Source organism: Gambusia affinis, linkage group LG20, assembly GCF_019740435.1.
Source record: "Gambusia affinis linkage group LG20, SWU_Gaff_1.0, whole genome shotgun sequence".
Lineage (NCBI taxonomy): Eukaryota > Metazoa > Chordata > Actinopteri > Cyprinodontiformes > Poeciliidae > Gambusia > Gambusia affinis.
The window spans coordinates 7,060,333-7,087,721 of NC_057887.1; the positions used below are offsets into that span (position 1 = coordinate 7,060,333).

At 40.9% G+C, this 27,389-nt stretch overlaps 2 protein-coding genes and 1 long non-coding RNA gene across 6 annotated transcripts in view; 2 read left to right on the plus strand and 1 right to left on the minus strand.

Moving 5' to 3' along the window:
* The window catches only part of stxbp4 (syntaxin binding protein 4), a 32,859-nt gene extending 30,756 nt beyond the window's left edge, over nt 1-2,103 (plus strand). For all 3 annotated transcript variants that reach the window (XM_044102230.1, XM_044102229.1, XM_044102231.1), the window contains 2 exons: nt 1,703-1,839; nt 1,979-2,103. In XM_044102230.1, coding sequence (XP_043958165.1) covers nt 1,703-1,839; nt 1,979-1,992 — 151 coding nt within the window. In that variant the 3' untranslated portion in view covers nt 1,993-2,103. The remainder of the gene's footprint in view (nt 1-1,702; nt 1,840-1,978) is intronic.
* A 6,630-nt stretch (nt 2,104-8,733) lies between these two features.
* LOC122823033 lies at nt 8,734-15,927 on the minus strand. Its single transcript, XR_006369272.1, has 5 exons — nt 15,850-15,927; nt 15,206-15,304; nt 15,045-15,076; nt 14,656-14,955; nt 8,734-8,976 (listed from the first exon to the last, which is right to left on the minus strand). It is a non-coding gene; the product is annotated as an uncharacterized LOC122823033 (long non-coding RNA).
* hlfb (HLF transcription factor, PAR bZIP family member b) lies at nt 15,676-27,259 on the plus strand. 2 transcript variants are annotated; one of them, XM_044102235.1, is made up of 4 exons: nt 15,676-16,141; nt 18,309-18,656; nt 24,732-24,946; nt 25,815-27,259. In XM_044102235.1, exons 1-4 carry the CDS (start codon nt 16,024-16,026, stop codon nt 26,028-26,030), a joined length of 897 nt encoding a protein of 298 aa, XP_043958170.1. In that variant the 5' UTR covers nt 15,676-16,023; the 3' UTR covers nt 26,031-27,259. The 2 variants fall into 2 exon arrangements, with proteins under 2 accessions (XP_043958170.1, XP_043958169.1); XM_044102234.1 differs by having other exon boundaries at nt 15,740-16,141; nt 25,812-27,259.
* Nucleotides 27,260-27,389: the final 130 nt, after the last annotated feature.

A 27,389-nucleotide genomic window follows, 5' to 3' on the forward strand; every position in this document is an offset into this window, starting at 1 on the left:
GTCGTAGATCTGTTTGTGCAAGTTCCTTATCCTATTTATCTTTTGTTTTTACGTTTCTGATGTTGCGTTCTGATGCCGGTGTCCCTTTCGATGTGTTTGAATTTTCCTTTTCTTAGTATATTTTGTTTTCCATCTCTGTGCTTTTTCACCTGTTTTCCATCTGCTTGGTTTCATAACCTCTTCTGTTATTCCTCCCTTTTCTCTTCTTATTTCATCTGTTTATCTTTCATGTTTCCTTCCATCTGCCCTCATCCTTTTGTTCCTCCGCCGTGTTTTGATCCCAGTTTATCAGCTCTCCCTGGGAGCTTGTGTAAGGTGGACTCAGTGAATCCGGTCACTTGGTCATGCTATTAAGTCATCTACCTATGAAACCTCCTGCCAGCTTCTTTTATTTCATTGCAGGTCAGTGGGACATTTGAGGTTTCATAACTGCTGGACACTCTACCCCCCATATTGGACCCCCCGTCCTATTTCTCTTATTTTTACTCTCTGGTTTGTTCATTTCTAGGCCACTTGTTGTGATCCATAGATTCAATAAAGGAAGCAGTGTTGATTTTTTTTTTTTTTTGTCTGAAATAAATGGCCTCGTCTAGCTTCCTGAATGTCTTTTTGTATTCTGGCACAGATTAAAGCCATAATTTCCTCAGAGCTCAGCTCAGAATCAAAATTAATTTATAGAAAGAAAGAAAAAATTCATCCTCAGAGAAATGATCTATATTGTAGTTTACCTTCTGTCTGCCTTCATTAGGTTGGATGTTTGCTGCACAGATGCAGCAAACAACAACCAACTCAAAGGCGTCATTGACAGGCAGCCGAAGGTTCTGATTTCAATGCAGGATGGACACAAGAGCAAGACGTATGCTTGGAAGAACAAAGATGAGCCTTTCAGGCTGAAAAGCATCTCAAGTGTCCTTTTTAATCAAGAAAGGAGGTGTGAGCGACATGTTTTACTACACTGTAAAAAAAAAAATGCACTCAATCTGGTTGGGTACATTTAAACAAATACTTTTGGTAAAGCATAACAACTCTGAAACACCAAAAGTAGGTGAAATCTACCTCGCCTTTTTTGGTTACATTTTCAGTCCCAATTACCTTAAAAATTGGGTGTTATACCAAGATGTTATACTATCTTGTGTTACCTTATGAAGCCCACCCAGCGTGTGCATTCAGTGTGCTGCCTGTTTACTTTTGCCACCCTACCTTTTTTATTTCCTCAACAGGTTAACTATCTACGCCTCCATTTGCTCGATGACACCAGGATCCAACCATCAAGCACATAATTCTGGCCCGATCCGGCTAGAATTTTGGGTCTTGTTTTGGTCGGGCTCCGGCCATAAATCTAAAACTCTAATCCAGAGTACCCAAAGAAAATCCAGGCTTGCTCTGCAAGAACATGCCAACTCCACACAGGAAGACTTAACCCAGCCCCCACTGTTACCAAAAACAAAAACTCTTATTAGTTTAAGGATGAATGCCGCCTGCCATCTGTTTTTAGAAGTGATAATCTTAATCGACCAGGCCAGAAAAAGAGAAGTCAATGGCGTCCTATGTAAAGGAATCCTTTTGCTTACAACCATCAGTCACTGTCATCACTTTTTACTGTTTTGTGGTCAGTTTAACAGAATCCTCTGGGAATATTTCCGGGGTTCTCCTTGTGTTGCACTTTTTCCCTCCGCTGACCCCGCCTCGCCTGTGTTCGCAGCTCCGGAGACGTCAAAGCCGGCTCGTCGTCCCACGGCGTCCCCCCTCGCTACAGAAAAAGCCCGTGGACCGCCGCCACGCTCGCCCAGGAGGCGAAAGAGCTCACGCGGTCCGTCAGAGCCGTCCTGGAGGTAGACTGTAAGTGAGAGGTCTTCCTCTCCACCTTTCCCTCCCCCTCCCCGTCTTCCGTGCCGCCCCGCATGCCGCTCCCACCGGACGAAGCCGAAGGCTGCCACCGTGAGTGACTGCCCCCCTCCCCTCCCCCACCCTGTTTCAGTGCTGACCTTCTAGAGGAGCACCTCCTGCAGGACACCGGACGTCGGGAGCCTCGTTCTCTCCTCGCTGCCGCTCCTCCCCTCCTCGTCTCCTGCTACTGGAATTCCATGCAGCAAACCTGCATGACACATGCTAGTCTGCAGCTGTGTTTCTGCATATCAACATTTTAACCAACCAAACAAACAAAACAGAACAGAACAAAATGAGCTGCGCAAGAACATTCTTGCAGGAAAAAAAAAAAAAAAAAAAAAAACAAACCTGATGGACAACATAAATGTTTCAAAGTTTGACCCGCTGATCTGATTTCGCAGCGATCAGTCGGTGGAACTCCCGAGACGTTGGTGTGGTCCTCTAACTCTGACCCATCTTCTCTTATCGGTAAGCACCTTCACCAACCCGTAGAGATCAGAAACCTCAGCATCACAGTTTAAAAAAAAAACAAAAAAGAAAAAACGTTTGCCATACTCCGTCCAGAACCCAAGCATAGAATCTGAGTCTCTGTAACTCTCTGTCACTGTTAATCTGCTCAGTTGTTTAGCTTTGTATCTTAAAGGCTGAACGCTCGTGTTAGTGCAGTAGATTAGCCGAAGATGACGAAGCAGTACCGTGAAGCGGCACACGAGGAGAAACCCCAGCTCGCCTGCTATACCCACGGACGCCAGGGAGGGAGGGAAGCCGTGGCAGCGGGAACGCTTCCATCCCGTCTGGAGTTATCAGCTGTTTGTTCCTTTTCGGAGTAAATCTTCAGACACAAGGTTAATGGACCACGAGTTGCTCTTTGTAACCAGGATCAGCTTTGTGAAGCTGCTTGCTCTGTTTGACCAGCTGGGCTGTGATTGATACAATCAGATGAAATAAATATTTTGATTTGAAAAAAAAAAAAAAACTTCTCCTGGTTCTTCAGGTCATTAATAAACCGTACATCTGGGCTTCTTCCGAGTCGAAATGGCCAAAGGTGTAGAAAGATGAGTTGAAATTAGAATGTTTGCCACAGAGGTCTGTGGATACATCGAATCAGAACGAGTGTGGGTCTTTTTACTTACTTTTATAAGATTATTATGAGCTATTCCTTTTTTTTTTTTTTTTTTTCCCCAACTGACGCACTTCCAGTTCCGGTTGTTTAGAAGCAACTTTCTCCAAAGGCCTGTGGCTCCAAATCAGCTCTAAATGTTAACTTGTTTAGAGTGATTGTGACCAATCAACTTTGATAGCCAATGAGGTGTCACTAATAGTGATAATACTTGATTAAAACACACCCTGAACCCAGCGGGAAGTCGTGGTACTTCTCAAAATGTTAAAGTTTTGTCAATTCTGAATCTACAAAATAGATAAGGTCCAACATTTTCACTGCCTCAGTTTTTCAAAACTCATAGAAGTACATTAAAAATAACTCCAAAATTGTTCAACCTCTTCATCAAATGTCACTAAAATCTTAACTCAGCACTTCTTGATTAACACCTTCGACCGTTTTCAGCTGGTACCTACCGGTTGTTTGGTTATTTATCTCTCTGGCTCATCTAGGATTATCCCATCTCAAACACAAAGAAGAGGGAATAAATTAGACCGAGCATCTTATGTTGAGCACAATATGAGTATTCTACAAACGCAATCTCAAAAGTTGCTGAAATGGTGAAGGAGACGCAGCGTGCCCGAGCATCGGCGGCCTTCAAGCCTCATTTGAACCAGAGCCGCAGGTTGTTGCTGTCCATGGTGCTGATTCTGCTGTAGAACAGTCCCGTGCGCTTCTACAATGAAATGTTGCTGACAACTTTGTTTATATGTAGACTTTTTAACGCCGGGACCAACTGTAAAACCACATTAAAACTATTTTAAAAGAGCATGTGTAGGAAGTTTTATACCGGAATACCTGGATTCATCATGAGGTTGTCATAAAACACTACGTAGAAGAAAAACTGCTGTTTGACTTGCGCAGACATTTTCTGGGTTCTGTGGCAGATGGGAGTGTTTAGAAGTGGGCTTAAGAAGATGCACTGCCTTGCATGAGCTGAAAAGAAAAGCATGCTTGTCAGGAACAGAGCTTGGGCTAATACGTTTCCTCGGCAGATGCTTCGCCGATGCACCGATGGAAAGAGATGGATGACAACAGCTAGCATGTTAGCCTTAGCGTCAATTCCTGGCCGAGTAAGTCCGACCAATTAAAAGACTGTGATCCACTCTTGTCCTATGGTGGGATGTTCTGTTCTTTACAATTAGAAACAACAACTACAGCTGCGAGGGCATGGTTCAGATTAAATTGAAATAAACCAAATTGAACAAAATTTTGCACTGGAAGGAAACCAAACAGCTTGAGTCCTTCCAGAAATCGGAACCTCATTCTAAACTCGATCCGACGGGATAATCAGACCTATCAGACAGATCTGAAGCTTATGACATGGGAAAGCTTACAGGTAGCAGACGTTGGTCTGAGTTAGGTAATATTGAAAAGAGTGTTATTGAAGCTACTAAGCAGAAGCTAGGATGTTTTTCTTTTCTAACTATCTGCATTAAGAAGTCTCGAGTGAACAAGTTTGCCGCACCTGAAATGTGTTCCGAGGACAGAGCTGCAGATGGACGACAGGTTGTCATGGCAATATTTTCCCTGTCTCGTTTGTCTGTGGAAGCCGCTGAATATTTTACTTTCTGCTAATTGCCAGTTGTGAAAATGCGACTTCCTGCTGCGACCAAGAAGACTAACAAGTTGATGATCTGAACTGGGCAATGTCCACAGTGGAAAAAGTACAGCTAGTGCCTCTTTCTCACAGTCCCAGCTGGGGAACTCGGTCTTCATTTAGAAAAAAAATAAAGATGCAGATCATGTTAGTTGGAGACTAAACATCCAGTGTAAATCACACTGTTCAGCGATCACTGCTAGAAGCAGGCATAAGTGAAAAACACCTCAATAGCTCTACAACAATTAAAGTGGTGGAAAATGCTGAAGGATAAAGAAGTCCTGCCAGCAGCCTCAGGATTCTAAAGCCCAACCTGTTTCCAGGCAACGGGGTGAATTTAATCTGCAGCACAGACCATGCTGAGTTTTATAGCACAGATACGTTCCGCTATGGGGGAAAATTTACAGTGACTGACTGCTTTTTTTTTTTATCATCAATGAAAAGAACAAAAGTATCCACTCTTTTCTCTGAGGTTCTCCTTATGGTGTCAGGATCAGTTGCAGTGCATCTCTCTTAATGCTCCTCTCCTCAGTCTGATGGCTTTGTTGTGGTTTTACTTGCCTATTCTTTTATGTTTTCAAAGTCGTAAACAGATTTTTTTAAAGCCGTCATGTAACGACCGACAGGAGGCGTAGGCTTGACTTCCCACCTGTTGCTGAAACGTCCTGCTTTTTGAATGTGCACCTCCGTCTAAAACCATCGTAGACGAAATGTGTCGGTGTGTGAATGCGTGCTGCAAAGCCTGACCTACTTTCTGCGCGAGTCGTGCTCGGTCTGACGGTTCTTCCTCCCTCCTGACTTATCCGCGAATGCTGAAGGACGTCTGTGGGACTGGGACAACGGCAGGCCACCCACGTCTTCCCCGCCGACGCTCAAAAATAAAGTTTAGCTGAAGGCCGACTGATCCGGGCGAAATCCTCGAGATGGAATCTATGTACAGCTTTAAAAACAAAAACATCCGCATTCTGTTTTAAGCACATCTGGAATAATATAACGACTCCCAGCTGCCTCTGCTCGTTTATTTTAAAGTTACAATTAGCTTTTAAAGCAGAGAATAGCTCTTGTCTGCATTTAGGGCTTCACTGAAAGGGGAGGGGGAGTGAAATTGGTCAGTATTTCAAAGCAGGAAAAAAACGGAGGAAAAACTGAAAAGAAGACAGAGCTGGAGCAGCAGTGTGGTCACTGACAGAGCTTTTAAAATCAGCAGGTTTGCCTGATCCTCAACAGAAGGTGTAACACATGAAGTCGCTGTATGTAAAGTAGACGAACCTCCTGAACTCTTCTGCCTGTCGCATTAATAATAAATGATCTAAGTGAAGTCATTCCTGCGGAAACGGGGAAGGGAGTATTGTTCCCTAAAATGTTCGGAGCAGAAATCCACTTTTAAATCTCCATTGAAACTTATTCAGAATAAAAAAACTAATCCTTCACTGCACATTCCCCCTAAATTCCCCCTCCCCCTTTTTTTTACAACTGTTCTGCACAACGCCATAAATCCAGAAATTATTTCTGCATCGTTTATCATTGGCTTTTCATTATTTCTGAAGGGATTCTCAAGTCTTTTTTTTTTTAGACACCTATTTTTTCACTCAGTTTCAGTCAACCTGACATATGAAACTGAATGACTAAGAAAAACAGCTTAAGGGAGGAACCGGTGCTGGGCCAACAAACGCAGCAAGCCTCAGACAAAAACGTCTGTAGTTATTCTCCTACATAGCTGCTTCACTTGAAATCAAAAACAAACCCGTGTGAAAACAACAATTTTACACAGCAGCTGAACATTCTGCTTTATTAAACACATCTCATTGTTGTATTAATCCCACGTCTTTTTTTCAGACCAAGTACAGCATCAAGTGTCAAACCAAAGCGATTTCTCTGGCTCTCCAGACTCTGAAGGGCCACAGAACGGGAACTTCAAGAGATGTTTGCCTAGGGTGACCAGATTTGGGTTTGTGAAAAGCAGGACACTTCTTTTCTTGTCGGCGGGGGGGGCGGGGTAGAATCGGCAGTTTTGAGGCAATTGACCAAAAAGTAGGACATGTCCGGGAAAAAGAGGACGTCTATTTATTTGTATAATGCTAAACTACATCAATGTAAAAATGTTAAATACTGACTTTTAAGAAGTGAATGTAGACACAATATTTTAACAGTTAATAGATAGTTTTATCATTATATTCTGTCACAATTGGCCCCTTGAGGACAGAGTTATCTTAATGTAGACCGAAATTAAAATACCGTAAGTTTGACACCCCTAAAGTGGTGGATAAAAATACCTCCTTAAGAGGTATGGCGGATCCATTCGAGGATGATTGTTGGGAGGGGGAACGGATTTAAAAAGGGGTTAGCATGCTAGCTAACACCTTTAGCTGTTTGTGTGACCCGCACCAACCGCCTCAGGTCCCTCTGCCTCGCCGGTGAAACGTATCACGGTTAGTATTCAGAGTAAACCACAGCCATCTGCACCGCCATCTTTTTATTTATTTATTTATTTGTTTTTCTTCTCGGTTTTGAGAACTTCATTGTTGCTTCTGTGTACTTACATGTCAGCTGCTGTTCGGAGTCGCAGGGTGGAGTTCGTGGAAAACGTGCGACAGAAGGGAATGAGGAAAAAAAAATGACTCGGAGCGATAAAAATAAAATGACATGAATTCTGAGACAGCTCGTTCACGTTCTCACATGCAGCATGAAGACAGGATGAGTGCAACGCCAGAGTCCGCATGCATTCATTCATGTATTTCAGCGGCTGCAATCACGCAGTCATTTGAGCTGCCGGTAAGGAGGAACTTAAATTCAGCAATATATTAAACAAAAAAAGCAGAGAGACTGAAAAAACAAACCGGAGCTCTTTATTGTTGTTGTTGTTTTTGTAATTATTATTATTTCTTAGCTTGTTTTCTGTCACGTGTCACAGTATGATAAAAAGGACAATGAAACTTAAGATTTCATGAAAACAAAAAGTTATTAATGATTATATTCATGCTGAAAAATACATTCTTTGCATTCTTGATGTCATTTGTTTGAGGTGACCCTCATAAAGTAAAAAGTTGAGTTTCTTTGTAATGATTTTGCTGCTAAAACCATTTATTGCCATTGTGATTCATTCCATCCAATCAGCATGCCCATTGCTCAACCAGCAATCACACCCTCAATGTCTTCCCGTTTTGTCATGGTCATTTATTACCTACCCCAGTGTTTTATATTTTTTTTTAGTTTTTTAGTTTTCTTTCGGTTTCCTGCATGCTTTTCATATTCTTGGCCTTACATTGGTTTCACTTTGTTCTTTGCGATTTTCTTTAAAGTGTTTTATCTAAGACTATTTTAGAAGCCTTATTGTTTTGCGTCCTCTGAGCATTTCGTTTTCATCCATTGAACATGTTAACGTGGAAGAAGTTGGAACACAGCAAAATGTGGAAACACCCTAAAGGTGTAAGTACTTTGAAACAAAAAATGATCATCAAGATGTTTTATTGTCTCCCTGCCAGGTCCGCCTTATGGCTGGGAGCAGGCCTACACCACAGAAGGAGTCATATACTTTGTCAAGTAAGGTCCTAACATCGGGTTTCCTAAAAAGAAAGAAGAAGTAAAAAAAAAAAAAAAAAAAAAACAGTGACCCAAAACACAATAATTCTAAAAACACCACCTGTCTATTTATGGCGGGCATTGTCCAACAACTTTTCTTAATTTCCTGCTGGTTCTTGTATAATCAGACCTTGACAGAGCAGGATCTGATTTAAAAAAAAAAATCTGTTCGGATTGGACCGGATTAAGAGCGAACATGTAGGATGAATCTCGCTCTGTCCATTTAACTCCAGATGGGATTCCACAGTTCTCAGAAAAAAGGGAAGATGATCTGTAACTGAGAACATTAAAACGCTGAATCTTTCTGAATTTGCCTCGGAAGCCAGAAAATTTTGAAATTAAATTCAATTAAAACTCCTAAGAAACATCACATTAATGCTGCCGCCACTGATGCAGATCTGTTTTTGGATTTTCGATTGAGTCTCATAATGCTCAGGAAGCAGAACCGGATAAAATCCCCTTCCCGCCCGTAACTTCAACTTGCCTGGAGTAACGAAAATAGCATTTATTAACCTAGAAACCATCTGCTTTATTAATTGGGGCAGTCACATGACCCAGACGACATCATGGAGCCTGCCTGAAGCCACCGCCACCGAGCCGCCTCCAAAGGAGGAGGCCTCGGCGCCGGCGGCCGAATCCAACGGAGAGGAGACGGAGACGCAGCAGAGTCCGGCTCTTGAGACCAACATGTAGGAGCTCAGTCATCCATTTTGTCGTCTCCATCATTACTGAACTCTTCTAGGCGTTCTCCCTGCAGATTGCAGAATCCTTTGTTTAGTTTTTTTTAAACATAAGGTGATTTTTTTTTTTTTTTAAGCCAAATTTGATCCAAACGTGGACGTATTGTCCAAGAAACCTGTACAATAGTGTTTTAAGGGAACCAAAAGAAGATGAAGGACCTGCTTGATCACACTGGGGTCAACGGCCAAAACAAAGTAGTTTGAGGTTTTCCAACTGTTTTAGAGTCATTTTCATGTGCTGAATCCAAAAATCACCAAAAATGGATGCAATATGAATTATTATATAAAAATGAATTATCTGTTCTCACGTATGGACCAAACCAACCGATATCTGGGATCAATGGCGCATCGTTCAACTCACATGTACTTACCCTTATCAGTGTTTATTATTCAATTTACAAAAATCCACGTTTGTAACATTTAAGTAATACACTTTTTTAGAAAACCATGTTTTTTCTCCTAAAATTATTAGTTGTTTTTTTTTTCTTGGGAGAGGAATATTAATTTGGGAAAAGGAATATTAATGACTCATCGTGTCATTAATGACTTGAGTTCATTAAAGGAAATGAACTCATCATGTCACAAAAGAGTAAACAATTTAGTCAGAAGAGCGTATTTCTCCAAATCATATTGGAATAAAAGCCTGACCTGGTTGAGAAAAATGGACGTCTTTTTTTTTGTTTTTGATTCGGCAGTGCAAAATAGTCCTAATTCAGTAAAAAAAACAAAAAACAGACAACTCCCGAAGGATACTTCTTACAACCCGGTGTTATCAACCAGTGACATCCATTCATGTATTGAGAAAGTATTTCTTTCTGACAGGTGACTCTGAATCGGGACTAGAGATTTGACTTAGATTTTTTTTTTTTGGGGGGGGATTACTTTCCAGCAACTCTGGTGTGGAGTGAGCATCTGCAAAGCATAGCGTGAGATTACACTGTGATGTGAAATGTGAAATAGACTTGCTACAAAACAAAAATGTTGGACTTGTCACAAGTAAAAAATAACCAATCTAGCATAGGATGTCCAGATTCTTTCATCTTTGTTTTCTGTCTCACTTTTTGTCTTCTGATTTGAGTTGCAGCGCTCACCGTCCTCGTCAGGGAAGTTTGCACTTCCTGATTTATTTTGAAGGCCTTCTTCCTGTGAACTATAGGTTCCCTTTAACATATAATACATGCTTTAGACTATAGTGTCTTTGTTACCTTTTTTTTTTACCTTGTTCCGCTCGATAACAATAGATTTCCTGCGTCTATGCTAATTTATTCATTCCATTCAGCCAATTCCTGTTCTTTCAATATTTCCTCAGTTGATCCTGTTTGACTGCAAAACAAGTTTCAGAAAGTTTGGACTTGCGTTTTCATTATGTTTTGCATTTTCTCCACTCCTTTCTTTCTGTACTTTACAGCCACGGCCTAGCGAAATATTATTTTCAATAAAGACAAAAATATTACTCTAATGTTTTGTTTTTGTATTTAGTGCAGAACCAAATAATTACTAGAAACGAAGGAGGCCAAAAGGGAACAGAGACGACACCAGCTGGAATTACTTCAGACTTTATCGTGTTTCCACACTCCAGCGAACTGTTTTTGTTGAGGACATGGGTGAGTTTGAGCTCTGCTTTTATTCCAAGTAATTACTACCAAAGTGTGTGTGTGCGTAACATTCTGTGGAAACCTGAAACCTACGACCCGCTTTGCTTTAGAAACCTTGTGAACCTTATAGAAAGATGGAACCCTGTCAGGATTCTGTCATCCTTCTATTCAGCAGTGGGACTGGAAGGCTCTGTGGTTATAATGAAACTACAGCAAGAATTTCACTTAAAAAAAAAAAAGATATTTCCATCTCACGAGATGCGTTTGCTGTTTTGTGTTGCTGACGTCAGACGTGGAAGCAACAAAATAAATGTCACATAATCCGATTATTTTGGCGTTTTGCTTTGGGCGAAAAGGTTGTATTTGTTTCTGTGTGCGAGCATCGGTGTGTGTGATGTGTACGGCTGTATTTATTACGTGTGTGTAGGGGTGCACTTGTGTGTGTGTGTGTGTGTGTGGGCTGGAGGTGGAGCTGAGCCAATAGTCTTCCTGCCAGCAGCTCCAAATATTGATTTTCCTTTGTGTTCACAAGTGTGGCTATAAATATGTGACGCTATCAGAGGTGCAGATAACAGAAAACACACACACACAGCCCTCAGTGGACTATTATTTTAAGTAACAGATCAGTGACTGTTGAGGAAGAGGGGAGATGAGCGGAAGCGAAAGTGTTTCGATGAATTCATGATTGAATGAAATCTTTGTTTTGAGCGCATTCAGTTTTGTGGATTAGATGATGGTGCAAAATCCGGAAAACGATTGACAACCCTGAGCATCTTCTTCATGAGACTGTCACAGAAAACGTCTTCGGTCAGAGGCTTCTTCGGACTCGCCTTAACACAGACCGCTACAGGACATCATTAAACCCCGCAGCCGTCACCATCTACAATAACTCTTTGAAGAATCTTTAATTAATTAACAAGGTTTAATTTCTCATCAAGATCAATAATTATTTTTTTTTTATTAAACTGACTTTTAAAAAATGTCATAACCTTGGCTTTTTTATCTACTCCTTCATAGTAATCTATGCTTTTTGTGTAGAGAGACCTATGCTTGACATCTGTGAACACACACACGTCCGCCACTGCTCTTTTTAGCAGTGTGTAAACAGTTTCCAAATCCAACTTCGCCGTGAGGTTACACAACATTCAAAGCCTCTTTTCCTCGATTCCATTTGCAGAATCCGAGGGTCATTGGCTTCATGAGCAGCTTGGATTAAAAGGACCCACGCAAAGTGATCCATAACTGGCCTGATGGATACTGGGAGAAAGTTCACATCCTTTTTATGCAAACAGGTCTGATTACAGTCCAGATTTAAGAATAACTCCGAGTATTAAGAGGCAACGCAAAGTCCACGCACTCTGACTGGGCTTATTTAGGCCAGCTTTGGTTGCGTAACTCAGTACTTTGACTGTTTTGTGGTAAAACATACGACGATTACGTGATTATGTCGTTTGTCGTTATGTCTAATTGACACTGACCCATAAAACCGTGTAACTGAGCTCTTTTGCTAGAAATTCACTTCAAACATTCATCACTAGGAATCAATAAATACCCTTTTTTTTCCCCATTTTGAATTTTTTTCTCTTAAAGAAACTGGATAAATTATGAGCATTATAATATTTTAGGATATTTAAGATAGTAAATTTGTCTCACTGACCAGCTGGGACAAACTTCACCAGCACTCCGTTATTAAGGAAGAAAACATAGAAACAAAGATGGAAGTCAATGGAAAAAAACAACAACAACAAAAAAAACCCCAGAGAAATTGGACAAATAAAAAGGCATGACGCCTTTGGAAACTATAAGCGACAAACATTTTTGTAGAGCCTCTCCGGAGGTATCACAAAATCCGGAGTGATGGCATATGAAACAACCAAAACGCTAAATGGGTCAGTGATCGGAGTAGGGGAAGAAACACTCATTTGTACTGAATGTTACTGTGAATAACTGTTATTTTAAGACACGTTCTACGAAGGATTGAACATTGTGGATGTAAACACGGAAAACAGAAGGGAATGATTAGAGCTTGGTAAGTTTTGGGTTTACACCCAAGTGTTTGCATGAATGTTAGTTGGTAGAGCCGACAATAGCTGAGGAAGAGGGTGAATTGAAAGACTCGTGGGCTGGGTCTGGAGATGTTTCTCCAATGAGGCAAGATGTACTCACGGATTCCGTTCCAAACTCCAACAATAGGTAGTAATTATTTCAATCTGAACAAGAAGAGAAGCGTCTGTGGAGCCACAGCCAGGATTTCAGTTTCACTAACGTACCATTGTTCATAAAAGATCAAGTGGGATTGTGTAAATGTGCAAAGAGCAGTGGTCCGTGCACACCGCCCTGAGGCTCTGCTATGTTAACGGAGCTGCTGGAAAGCCAGACTTGAGTAATATTATTAAACGACGATGTAACGACAACCAATCAGAAAAATGACAGGACTTTGACCAACATTTTTATATGCTGCAAAGATGGCAGGACATGGAGCAAATCTGCACAGATTAAACCGACTTTGCTTGAGAAAAGGAAATATAGAAAACACTAGAGTTTTCCAGTTGTTTCTAAAACAACGACTTGATAAGATGTTTAAAATGTATAAAGCTTCTGTTTTCTCTACGCGTTTGAAGATTATTATTTCATGGTCAACCAATCTGTGATTCATTTCGATACAGGGAGTAATGTAATTCTATCGATTATGTCAAAGAAAAGTCACATGACTGCTGTAATTTGCAATCATTGTGACAGCTGAGTGCATCTAAAGGAAGAGAAAGGCGTACATGTAAACATTATGTCTTGTTTTTAAATAAAATCTTTTCTTAAACAAACTCTCGTGGTGTTCAGCGTTCTTCATGCAGAAGCCTTTGTCAAGCAACAAGCTCCACCTGTCTGGATTAACTGACGGGAAATACGAGCTGCTTTAACATGCCGGCGGCTGGAAAGGGTTCTGTGCAGTGACACAGAAAGTCTCTCCAGGTGGCAGTGAGCGTGTTAAAGGAATGACTCAGAGCTGCAACAGGCCCCGTCGCCGCTGCCCTACTTTCCTCTCGACAAAAAGGTCGCCACAACACTGCAGGCCCTCGGTTGCTGCTGTTGCTAAGGAGTGTTTAGTGACGGCTTTGTCGGACTCTTCGCTGCACGCAGAATCCCACGCGCCATTTAGGGCGCTTGATGTTTCAGGGACCCTCTTCGTCTGCCGGATCGGGTTCACGCAGAAGCAACGTGATTTACATGGTTTCAAAACAAACAAACGCCACAACACTTTTGGTTCTTATTTGGCTCTTACAAGTACCACAAAAAAAAATTGTTTCGACTAGAACCCAGAGATGAAAAAAGAAAAAAAAAAGGATTAAATATTATTGTGCAATGATTACAACGATTATGGAGAGAGTCACAAGATGGATGCAATGCCCACTGAAACGAGAAAAGCAAGTAGCACAGAAAGGCAACGCAAATGCTGGATCACCTCGCCTGTTGTTTACAACCTGACTTTTATTTAGTCGAGCCAACTTTTCGGAAGGGTTGCCTGGCATTTTGAGCGTGACAGAGAGTCGTTTAACTGGGCTGAAGCCTGATAAACAGAGAAACGCCAGAAAGTGTCCGATCTGGCAATGTGAAATTTTTTTGTTGTTGTCACAACTGGAGGTAACAGAAGTTAGAAAACAATCACTGGATTCTGCAGAGGGCATGATGAGGTGACAGTAGCTGGGATTGTCGACTGATTTGAACCGGGTTGCAGAAAAGAAAAGAAAAAAGACGAAGAGGGACAAGAAACAATTAGAGGAATGAAGGAAGGTGTGAAAGAGGAATAGAGCCAAATTTATCACTTAAATGAAAGAGCTCCAGTATTAGGATGAGCAAACCTCTGATGTGCTCTCCACCTCTCATCTTTATTCTTTTACATTTGCACTTTATTGTTTTTTACATTTCCTTTTCATTTCTTTTCACCAACCCTTCATTCATTTCTCCCTTCCCTTCCTTCCCCATCATTTCCCTTTGTATTTATTTATCTTCTTTGCTTCGCTTTTTCAAATTATCGTCCTCTATAGAGTCCTTTTGTATTTTTTTTTCTACATTTTTAGTTTTCTGTTCATTTTTGCTTACCCTTCCTTCTCGCCCCCCTCCTCCTTCTAAATCCTTCCCACTCTCTGTTGCTTGCTCGTCTCCTCTCTCCTCCTCCCCGCTGCTGTATTTGTTTTGCTCCTGCTCTGGAGCACATGAGATTCAATGTGACTGGGCTGCATGGAGGAGATGGGGAGGAGAACAGAAGACAGCAGCCTCTGATTGGATGAAAGTAGGTCAGTCCGGCCCACTCATGTGACCCAGCATTCCTCTGAGCAGGCCCAGAGTGCGTGAGGGGTAATGAGCAGAAATAAAGAAAACTGTTGGACGTCCTGAATGAAGCTGCGGGAAAAGAATGAAAAGTCACCTTACTGTATTCACCAACAGATGAAGACAGAGCATCATGTTACGCTGTCAAACATCCACCTCACCTTTCAGTGCAGAGGGATTTCAGGTGGACTTCCTGTGATGGAAATGGAAGGAAAAACATAAAAAAGGTCAACTTGTGCTTTAGCCAGAACCAAACTGTGACAGTCGATTGGCAATGCTTTGGAGGGTCTGATACTGGTCCAAGAAATAAAATCAAGAGAACCTGAGATGGGAGAATGATGGGTGGTGTCACTGTCAGGTTCTACTGAGAAGGCAGAAGTGTACAATATGGACAATGTCGGCTCTGATGGATCTGGTCTTCCTAGCGGAAAGAAAAAGAGCTCTCTTATGGAAGACAACAACCAATTTGAGGTGTTGGCCTCCAGATTTCAGTCCAGTTGGGTGTTTATTTGATTTGTACAAAGCATAAAGGTCCCAACTTAAAACGCCAGTATTATTAGGAGCTACTGCAAACAGCCTGGAGCCAATGACTCTATCAGACCTTCATAATAAACTCTGGTTGTACGGTGCTAACTTTGTTATATTTCGGTTTATTGCTAATATGCGGTGATTTTTCCGGTTAATTAAGAGTTAATGCCTCTGCTGGCTGAACTGGAAGTATGTGTGTGTGTGTGGGTGTGTGTGCGTGTGCGTAGGTGTGTGTGTGTGAGAGAGAAAGAGAGAGAGAGAGAGAGAGAGAGAGAGAGAGAGAGCTGGGGGTGTAGAGCGGAGAAGAGAGGCGGGTGCCTGATTCTTTGTTTGACGTCAGCACTCAGTCATCACGCACGCGGTCGGGACTAGCTCAGTGCGCTTCTCCCCGCAGCAGCCGCACGCGCTCCTCAGCTCGAGCTTGTCGTTAATACTGACTTTTACTCCGAGGAGCTTTCATGATTCCTGCTCTCCTCCGGCCGTTGTTCATGTAAATCCGCAGAGCGGCACTCTGCCTCTCGAAAACACCGACACTCTGCTCTCCGCTGCCCGCTGCCGCCTCTCCTCTTCCCGGAGGTTGTTTAACCGTTTGGTCCGACGCACGGAGGCGTGATGGAGAAGATGTCCCGACACGCTCTCCCGTTGAATCCCGCTTTTCTGCCGCCGAACTCGCACGGCGTTCTGAAGTCCCTGCTGGAGAACCCGATGAAGCTACCGCTGCATCATGAAGGTGAAGCTGGAGGAAACTCCTCATTTATCCCGACACTCTCGCCTTCCTGCTTCCTTCTGGTAATCTTCCAGACTCAGAGGAATGCAAAGCGTGCCTTTGTTTACTGTAAATCTTTTTGTTCCTGAACTTTCTGAGGCGCGCTTCTCGTGCAGGGCTGCGCAGTTGTGCGTCAAGCGCACAAAGTTTTCAACCAGAGAGCATTATTGTGCAGCCTGTGCACATTTTAGTTCCTGCAGATATGAGCAGGGACAGAAACTGCTCCTCAGAATGATAAAACAACAACATCAAAAAACAAACAACTAGACATTTACCGCCTCTGTCAACAGCTAGCGGGCAGGAACAATCTTTCAATTGTGCAGGTGTAAATTACTTTGGAATTATTATTATTTCTTTTTTGAAAATCACTTTATGAAGATACTTTATATTTATCAGTCATTTGTAATAGATGACCTCCTAAGTCAGTAAACCACCCAAAGAACGATTTGTTTATTTTTTATTTTTCTGAGTGGAAATGACTTTTATTGTCCTTCCTGTTTAAATATGTTTATTTTAGTCATTTCGTTTGTTCTGCAAATTCTCAAAAATTTTTTTAAACCATCTGAATAAAATGTGACATAAAGCATGCTGAATCCCCTTAGATAGGAGTCATGATCAGATCGTTTGTTGCCTTAAAAAATGAGGCAAGATATTAATATATCAACTCTCCACATTATTTGTTTGGAGATTTTTCATATATATATATATATATATATATATATATATATATATATATATATATATATATATTAAACTTTAAATAATTGATTAAAAATCACACCATTTCAGCTTATAATTCTGTCAAAGTGCAGTTTCAGAAACCTGATCAACTCAGACCGAGTTTGATTTTCAGAGGTGTTTCAGAGGTGATACCAGAGCCCTCTGTGAATGTTTGGGTAAGTACACGGTTTGTAGTAGGAGATTCACCTGTTTATTGGACTGACCCTGCAGTTTGCTGATTAAAAGTTAGCACACAGTTTGCTCAAAAGAACATTTTGTCTTCAGCAATAGCTCTGTGTTTTTTTTGTTTGTTTGTTTTGTATTGTTTTTCTGACTCAGCAGATCAACTTTGACAGAGTCACAGTCCAGAGCAGTCTTTATGTATCTTGGGTGGCCTCTGAAAGGAGCCATAAACTCTCTCAGCGAATGGAAAAATGTGTGTCTTCCAGACCTTATTCACCGTTTCGTCCATCCATCCTAACTCATAGTGCTTGTCTGGTTTTATACATCTCTAATCCAGTGCGAATCCAATGACCGAATGATATTTTCAGAAATAATTTAGTGGTCTTTAAAAGGTGCCTGACAGTGGCTCTTCAGGAGCAAAGGTGACGACTTCCACCTCAAACCATGGACAGCTTTTATGATTGTAAATGTGAAAAGTAAAAAACATCGGCTCCACAAATGAAGATGAGCTCTCACTGCTCTTCTCACTGGGTCCAAATTGGGCTGCGGACGATAATTCAAATGGAGTGCAAACCTCTCCTACCAGGTGCATCGCTTGACTCACTTGATGACGTGTTGCGCGTGAAGACGTCATCGAGTGTTTGACCTTATATGGACTTCTGTGACTCAATGAAATCACCTTGCAGCAAAGGTAGAAACAAACTTGAGTCTAACTTGAACATCGTTGTGGTAAACGTAGAAACACACCAACAAGCTTTGGAATTAAGCTGATTGAAGTCATTTTGTGAAGAGAAGAAAGATTCACTTAGCAGCAACAGTCTAATTCATCTGTCAGTTTGTAAATTTATTGGATGATTAAAAACTGTCTTTGTAAATTTTGTTTGTAGTCTTTCAAAGTTGGTATCAAGGGTGTAATTAAATCAGCAGAGTCATATGTGGTACAGAATCCTGGTTTAAAAACTGAAGGGAAATATGGAGGTTCTGGTGGATGGATGAGCATAAAGAAGTTACTATCCTTTCGTGGCTATGACTCAAGTCTAAAAATCCTAAATAGAATAGAAACGACACAATAAAGTCTTTATGGTGCTGATGCAAACATCCAGTGAGTGATATTCAATGGCCCGGACTGACCCAACACCCCAAATATTCAACTGGAAGAATTTATGTCCAACAGAAACCCGTTTCCCTAAGGCTGGAATGACAAACATTCTCTGATCTTGTCCTGCAGCTTTTAGTAAAGACCAGGAGAAGGAGAAGAACCTGGAGGAGGAGCGCAGTGTCCCCCAGTCAGCTTTCCTCGGACCAACTCTGTGGGACAAAACCCTCTCCTATGATGGAGACACCTTCCAGCTGGAGTACATGGATCTGGAAGAGTTCCTGTCAGAGAACGGCATCCCGTCCAGTCCCTCTCACCATCAGCGGGAGCAGCACCAGGCCCACCACGTCCCACCGCGCCAGCCGCCCATCATGACGCCGGTGCCGTCCGCTCCGGCGCGCTCTGTGATGGACCTCGGCAGCCACGCCTCCACCTCTGTCGTCTCCCCTAACTGCCTGCACAGCAGCCCAGCAAGAGCAGGTAAGTCTCTCAGGCTTTCGGTCTTGTCTGTGTGGCAATTTTAAATATTTGCAGCAGTTTTGCTAATTTGGTAGCTCGTATTGTTTTTGCTGTTTTCTCTGATTGCGTTTTGCCAAGCTAAAACCTCGTTTCGGTTTTGTTAAGAGTCACTTTCCTCCGAACTTCAACCGTTCAAGACGATCCATCAGAATACATGCGAAGAGCTTAGATGTTGGTGCAAGAACAGTATCATTAGCGAAGAAGTGATTCAGGATTTTTGGTTCCATCATCTTTTAAAATAACTCACCATTTCTAAATATCTTATTTATGAGGTACTTTCTACCACTTCAGCATTTGATTGTTAAATTCTTATGTAAATTGGAAACTTTTAAGATGAAAACTTTAATTATCACGTTAATTAGCTACAAAATGAGAACTATTTACCTTTGGATATATTCATAGTTATATACTCAGAACTGGATTTTTGTCTTTGATTACATAGCAACTCCAGCTCCTCAAATGCAAACACTGCTCTTTGCATTTGAGAGCAAAGAGCAGCCATTTGTAATAGGACACAAGTCACATAAAGGAGTGTGATTTGCATCAATAAATCGCACACATTAACTACCTTTAATCATACTTTTCAAATGTATTTATATGTAATGATAATCTCGTTAAATAAACAGTGAAGAAAATACTGAAACTAACAATCCTGACAAGATGGGCAATTTTTACTTTAATAACATAAAGCTACATCATTTTTAAAGTTTAATCAGTAATACTTTTATAACAAATTTATGTCAGATCGTGATTTCTTGCATAATGTGAAGTTGTCATTTTGAATAATGTCAACTTTGTATTAAAAGTGTCATGATTTACCGAATGAGACTTTATGACAACAGTCATAAATATTCTTGAAGACTTACTCACGTTCATGACAGGTTGTTATGTCATGTTTATGTCTTATTCACAACCCGTCAAATAAAGGGTTACCAACAAAAATACTACAGGTACTAATATGGCAACAGGGCCCAAATACAAGCACAACATTTACTAATTATTCAATTTAAATAAATAAATAAATCCCAAAGTCTCCAACAACAAAGAGCAAGCCATCTATCGACATGGACCAAAGCTCAGTACAAAACTATCCAAATTACACACGCAAGTTACACGAAACACCACAAAACTAATCTTTCCATATTTACGAAACATTTAAAAGAAGCTCTCTCAATGGGTGTATAAAAGTTGCCTTTAATCCCACAGAGGAAACAAATTCCTACGCTGTTACTCTGGCAAGAGCTTGTTAGATCCGCGTGTAAATCCACAGCGGCCCGAGAGCGCCCCCACTGGCAAGAAGGCGCATGCACACAACATATGTCTATATATACATGTATATATGAGGGGAAAAAAAGAAGAAAAAAAAATGAATGCAGAAGCCAAGAGTAATTCTAATAAAAAAATAGGGAGTGTATAAAATTTTTTTTGTTTGACTATTTTTTAACTGACTAGAATTGCATGCGTGCACGCTCATGTGCCTCGGCTGTTTGTGCACGCTCATGCTCGCTCGCTCTCCGGCGTTCGTTTTCTTAAAGGGAACATCCTCTTTTCAAAGCCCTTCTGCTCTGAGTGATCCTCAGAAAACAAGCCATCCTAACAGCATGAAGAGACATGTGACCTGCTGAACGTGTGTGTGCGAGTGTGGCCGTGAGTTGGTGTGTGTGTATGACTGCCCTCCCTGCATGAGATCGGTGTTTTAAGAACATAGTGTTCTCTGCAGAAGTAGGCCAGGGGGCGGCAGCTCTCACATTCACACGTTTCCCACTGAATGCTTACATTCCCATCCACTAATAAGTCACACACATGCAAATGCCTGCTGCCACAGGGTGGAGGATACACATCTCTGCATATTTTTCCCTCTGATCCTGGTCTGATTTGTTGAAGGCCTCCTGGACAAATATTTGGAGAAGTTCCTCTTCCTCTCTCTTCTTTTTTTTTTTTGTTGAGAAGACAGAAACTTCCATAGACTCTAAAAAAGAAACTTTTCAAACTCTAACAAGAGAGTGATTTCAGAAGTAAGAAACAACTTACAACAATCGGGTTGCTCGAATAATTATATTTTCACTAGCAGAATTTTTAGATCTCTCCCTATATGTCAAATACGTAAATCATTTGACTGAGTTAGCTTTTTTGTCTTGGTAAATTTGTTTCCTGGCGACGCTTCATGACACCAGTGAATTTGGTTCAGCCCTTCTTCTAGTTTAGGCTTGTTATGAAATGAATGATAAATGCATGCACAAAAACAATGTCGCAAATTATACAGAGCTGTCCATTTAAGCAATAATTACAAACAAGCAAAAAAGAAACAACTCTCACATGTAACACCATTTGGTAAATTATTAAGAAAAAGAAAAAAAAAAGAACTGCTACAAGTACACGACTAAATAAAATAATTGCGCATTATACTAATCAAATAATGAATAAAAAGATTCATTAATGGCTACATAATTTGTCCAAAAATTAAATTACTAACTTTTATGCATTTCTAAGAATAAAAAAATTCTAATAATTCTGTGTCTGGTTGGTTAGTTTTCCTTATTTTTTGTTCCACATTGAAATTAAGTAACTATGACACCAAATAAAGGGCATTAAGCAAGACATTTTATTGAGGTTTGTGATGGAAAAATCCTTTTTATTGAGAAAAAAAGCATAGCTTTTATATTTTGCAATTGTTTGACAATAATGGACTATCCTACAAGAACCAACGCAGCTCATTAAACTAAAGTTGACTACGATATTTGTCAAGTTTCGATCTGCCAGTGTTTTTCCGCTGACCAGCTCCAATCATTTTTCCACCACGAGCCTGAGAACAGCAGATCCAGAGTGCGTTTGTGTCAAGCTCAGGCCACAGATAATGTGCTGTTCTGTCGGCCAAATATAGCAGCGTAATCTACTGCATAATCTGGCATATTTGTATTCCCACGCGGCCACAGGATGGCACAAGCGATAAGGAAGCAGGAGCAGGTCAGATGCACAAACATCCTGCAGGAGAGGTGGAGAAGCTGAGAGGGTTTCCTCCTCCTTTACGGCCGTCTGGTGTTTTAGCTCCTTCCTAGATGCTTCCTGCTCCACTGACAGGTTTCGGCCTCGGGTTTCAGATGAAATTCCAAAATCAACAGCAGAGGAGAGGCAGGTGGAGATCAGAGACAAGAGCAGGCAGGGTGGCGTGAGGAGACAGCTTCGGTTCCAGCAGCTCAAACCGAATGAAATTGTCACTGTTTCTAACATTTATTCCTCTCAGATTGAGGTGCAACATCACTTTGCTCATGTGTCTATTGTGGTTACAAAAACAACACAGTAGGATTGTGACTAAATCTACATCTGAAAAGCACTTTATCACTTTTTTTTTTTTTTTTTGGAAACATTCTTCACAATTTCATCATTTTGTATAGAGCCAAAATGTACAGAGTGGATATAAAGGGTCAGAGCGATTTCAGGGTGCAAAGTCAGAAGAAGGGAACAAGCTGTCCCCGGATGGCCATCAATAATTAGAAAATATGGGACAAGTGACCTTACAAAAACTGGACTTTTCTCCAACTTAATTGAAAGAACTAGATGTAACTTGAAAGAGATTTATGGCAGTACTGAACGAGCTGCAGGAACTTTGCTTGCTGTGCTGTTTTTTCTATGTGTGTGGACTACAGATTGGGGTTGAAAACATACAGGCTTGGTATAAAAAAATAAAAAATAAATAAGAATAAAAATCCCAAAGTCTTTTGGGGAAAACGTGCAAAGGTGTGAGGGAACCAAGCTTGGAAGTTTTAGGGTCACAGTACCGACAAGGTATCTTGACACAAAAAACCAACAGCAAAGGAGAACAACATGTACACGTTCATTGACACATGGTGGTAGCAGCATCATGCTCTGGGGTTATTTTTCTGAGGTCAAGTTAGGTACATTTTTGAGCAATTTCAAACACTAGTGGATTTCAGCCCACAGCACTAAGTGTCTGTTGGAATATTGAAGATGAAGTAGGATTGGATATTTTTGTATTAATGAGAGTCCACACGCACACACACACACACACACACATTTCAATTGGCAACTGAATGATGCCATGAAGGGGAAATGAAACCAAAACATACGGCAATCTGACAAAATATCCATGGAGCTGCTGGAAATTGACTCTAAACAAAAGACTCACACAACCAGAGACATGGAGAACTTTTCCAAATGGGCAGAGGTTACATCTTGAATACTCATAGCTGGATAAATAGATTTATTTTTATTTATTTATTTATTTTTAAAGATTTGTTAGTTATCTGTTTTTTATTCAAGAAAAGCATGTGGTTTTCAGCTCATGTTATCCTCATGACCTGACCTAGAATAAAGACAGCTGGATGGAAGGATGGATAAGAATGCTTAAGAAATACAGGATCAGAAATATCAGTGTCTAGACAAGTAATATCCTGTGGAAGGTAAATTTTAAGGAACAGAGTCACATAAACCCGGCAGGTTTTTGATCACCTTTTGTGAACACATTTATTTGAGCCAGTGACACGTTTTACCTCTCGGCTCTCTTTGGGGAAACACCAGGTAGTGCCAGCTGCGCGACTCACGTTTTTCACTAAAACTCGCACGTGTCGGAGGTTGTCTGTCTGTATCACGTTTTAACAGCAGCGGCTGTCATGCGTCCATCTGCTTCTCCCGGGTGTAACCTCAAACCTCCGGCCCCCCATCACTCACTCACACACACCTGATTGTTTCAGCGGGGCCTTGCCGCGCTGCCAGCTGCTTATAATTCACTTATTTTGATAAGACCTGGGCATCCTGCAGACGCAAAGACAGCAGATCGAACAATGCGGGCACCGAGCGGAGCAGACACAGCAAGAGTGTCTTCCCAGAGTGTCAACTTTTTAAAACGATGACAGATATACAGAGAGCGCACGACTTCCACTGGGCGGAAACAGAAAGTAGCCTGTAAGTTTTCTGTATGGCGAGCTGCAAACTCCAGAAAATAAGACGTAAATCTGGTAGAATAGCGTCTATAATGCAGAAAATGCAGTAAACGTTTAAGATCTAGTAACCTTTAGGTTTCAGAAAACAATTTGTTAAAGTAACCTCTAACGTATGATAGCTAACTTTTTAATTTCTGTGTCACACGAAGTAATCTGCAAGTACCATAAACCGACGTAGCAAAATATTATGAAGTACCCAGCGCATTAGAGAAAATAATAAATATTCCATGTATGTGGTGAGTACATTTTACAACACAAAAACAAAAAATTCAAAAAGTGTCTTTTTGTTTAGTTTCTAGTCCAAATACCTTTGTACAGTTGAAATAAAATAAAAGTAACTTAGAAGTAGCTCTTAAGTAAGATTAAAGGTGCTTGTTCTAAACCGACACTTCTTTACTATTGAAGTCATCCATGAGATAAACTAACCACTGATCTTCAGATCATTGGTTTGTCTTTACAGTTTTGTTTACACTTTCTATCATATTTAGGTTAATCTGCTGCAATAGGTGTCTTCAATAATATAACAACGTGAGAATGAAAAGCTCTTAAAGATTCTGTTTTACTTTTACATCTAATAGAGAAAAACGCATTTTGAGGTTCTCAGAGCTCATGATTGACACAAGCAGAACTTTGTCACCACCTAGTGGTTGAAACCAAACACTACAGAAAATCTTGCTGAGCTGAAGCCTTAACTTGGAAATGAATACATACTCCCTCAGAATGGTTATATGGCAAAACAAACCAAATAAAGAACAGCTCAATGTGCTGAAAGTCACAAATAAAGACTTAAATTAAACTAAGCAATCAGTAAAACTCACAATAGGAAGGAAACCAGACTGGAAAAGTCAAAATAGGAATGAAAAAAATTTAATTTGTACAGACTGATGAGCTAAGCAAAAAGCGTACTGAAAACTAAATGATAAATGAATCAAAAGAGCCAATATACTTTGAAAAATAAAGAATCAGTGTAAAGAAATAGAAAAAGTAAAGCAGAGGAGAGAATAAAGTAAAAATTGTGGAAAAAAGGCTAAAACTGAGATTATTTAATTTCTTAGCCTTCCTCTCTCTTCTTCGTCAGGCCTCCCAAACTCCAGAAACACCCCCAGCCCCATCGATCCAGAGTCCATCCAGGTTCCGGTCAGCTACGAACCCGACCCGGCGGACTTGGCTCTGTCCAGCGTTCCGGGTCAGGAGATCTTCGATCCGCGCAAGCGCAAATTCTCTGCCGAGGAGCTGAAGCCTCAGCCGATGATCAAGAAGGCCAGGAAGGTTTTCATTCCCGATGACATGAAGGTAAGTTGGAGCCAGTCCTCAGGGCGGTACCGGTCCGGTCCGCTCAGCCCACTTTATGTCCTCTGCTTGTTTTTTCAAGACACAAAGTACCAAATTAGAGAGCAAAAATCTGCTGCAAAGTTGGTAATAAGCAAACTTTTTTCTCTTCTTAGTCAATTTCTCCATCTCAGAGTTCAGAGACTCTGGTTGGGTGATCAAAAGCAGAGTTTCATAAATCATATCAGAAGTGTAAGAACCAGGAGTCCATGTTTGATCGTATTTGATTCAGATTTTTTTTGTCACAACCAACAAACTGAAAGAGATTTAAAAAAAAAAAAATCCACCCAAAGCTTCACTTCCGTTTTGTTTTCTTTACTTTCCTGCAGTAAGGTGCAGGGCGGACTGCTGTTCTGTCCAGCACGGCATGCTGGGACACAGAGTCCTTGTTCTGCCCATCATTAGAACTAGCCTGCTCTTAGGGAGGCGGGTCCTCCAGGTTAAGCGGATTAAAAAAAGAGTGAAGAAGTCAGCCGTGACGCTGTGATCCCAACGCCTGCTTTGCTCTTGGATTTTTAATTTTGGGGGGGAAAATGAGCTGCAGCTTTCTGTTTTTTAAGTCCCATTTCACACAAAAATCCCTTCCTGTCTGAAACAGGCCTTTTACAACCCTAAATGTTTGGCAAAGTAACTCAAAATCAAAATTTGACCTATAAACAAAATCAAACAGAAACATAAATATTTCTTAGACTTATTAGAATATTAGCTTTAAGTGTACATTACTATAAATTAAGATATAAGTGGACTTAATACGGAGCCTTAAGGTACACCAGATATCCACATTTTTACCTTTTTTTTTTATTTTTTGCTTTTTCTCTTTCTTTTTGAGCAGGATGACAAATACTGGGCTCGGCGCAGGAAGAACAACATGGCAGCGAAGCGTTCGCGTGACGCCCGGCGACTCAAGGAGAACCAGATCGCTATCCGGGCGGCCTTCTTGGAGAAGGAGAACTCCGCCATGAGGCAGGAGGTGGCCGACTTGAGGAAGGAGCTCGGACGGGCCAAGAACATCCTGGCCAAGTACGAGGCCCAGCAGGGGCCGCTGTGATGAGGACATTCACGCAGGCTTCTCACACACACACACACCAGGGATCCTCACCTCACTGCATGCAGTTCTTATCCCAACGGACTCGACTCGACGTTAAGTTAACCTCTGGGCAGAAGTTTTTTCCGACGAAGTTGTTTGTTCCAGCAGCACATCCTTTGTTTGCTTTAAGCGTCAGATTTACACGAGCTGTGACTTTTACCTGCTCTGAGTCGAGTAAAACACACACACACACACATACATATAAAACTATATATTTGTTAGGACTCTCTGTTGTCCATAAAGACTCCTCCTATGGACTTCTGAACCACGGATCTGATCCTTCATGCTTTCACTCCTCTTCATCACCAACCTCTGGCCCAGCACTTTTACAACATTGGGTCTCTCCTACAAACTCCGCCCTCTGCAGGTGTGCTTTCATACTGCACCTGTTTTTGTGTATATATTTGGCCCTGAAGACTGTGCACATGAATAAGCTCCGCCTTCTCCAAGTCAAACTTTCTCCTCTTTATATCTGAACCTTTAAGCTGTTTCCGAAATCCTCAACCAGATTCAATGTTTATGGAATGAAAAAAAAAAAGATAAAAAAGTATATCTATATATTTATTTTCTGCTAGAGATCTATTTTTTCATTGTTTACACCCCCCAAAATAATGGAAGCTTACAAATTAGCTTTAAGTCCATCAGGGAGTGTGTATGTACACACTTTAAAATATGGAAAATCTTTAGAACCCAAAGAGATTCAGCACTTTCTCTCACCTTGTTTTAGAGGCTCCTGACGTTGAGTCCTCGCTCAGGTTTATACATTCTGCAGGTCTGACTGAGCTGAAAAAAAAAAAAGATTTTCATCCAGATGGATTTTTGTCATTTAAACTTGAAATAAAAAATGTCATAAGAAACATTTTCTTCAAATCTAGACAAACGTGAATGGGTTGGAAAGAAACCAAACCCTGTGCAAACCAGCTGACTCTGAACAGAAGGACATTTCTGTGCCAACTTTAGGGTGGAACAGGATATTTTTTCTGAATGACCAATTCTGTTATCTTTCTAGAATAATATTTTGGTGGTGTTTTTTGTTTTGTTTGTTTTGTTTCGTTCATAAAACGTGACGAGTTCTTAGGATCAGTGACTTATCAGTGACTGCCTGACTTATCTCACAGAAAGAATCAAAATATTGCAATCTGAACTGTTAATGTGTTTTAAAATAAATCACATAATGTGGTTTTATGACAGCAGAGGGTGTATTTATTTTTATTTTTTTTTTACAGTTCTTAGGCTTCAACATGAAAACACCGACGAAACCAGATTAGCACCTAGAATGAATGGCGTGGCGTGGATAACATTCAATGTTGAGATCATTAA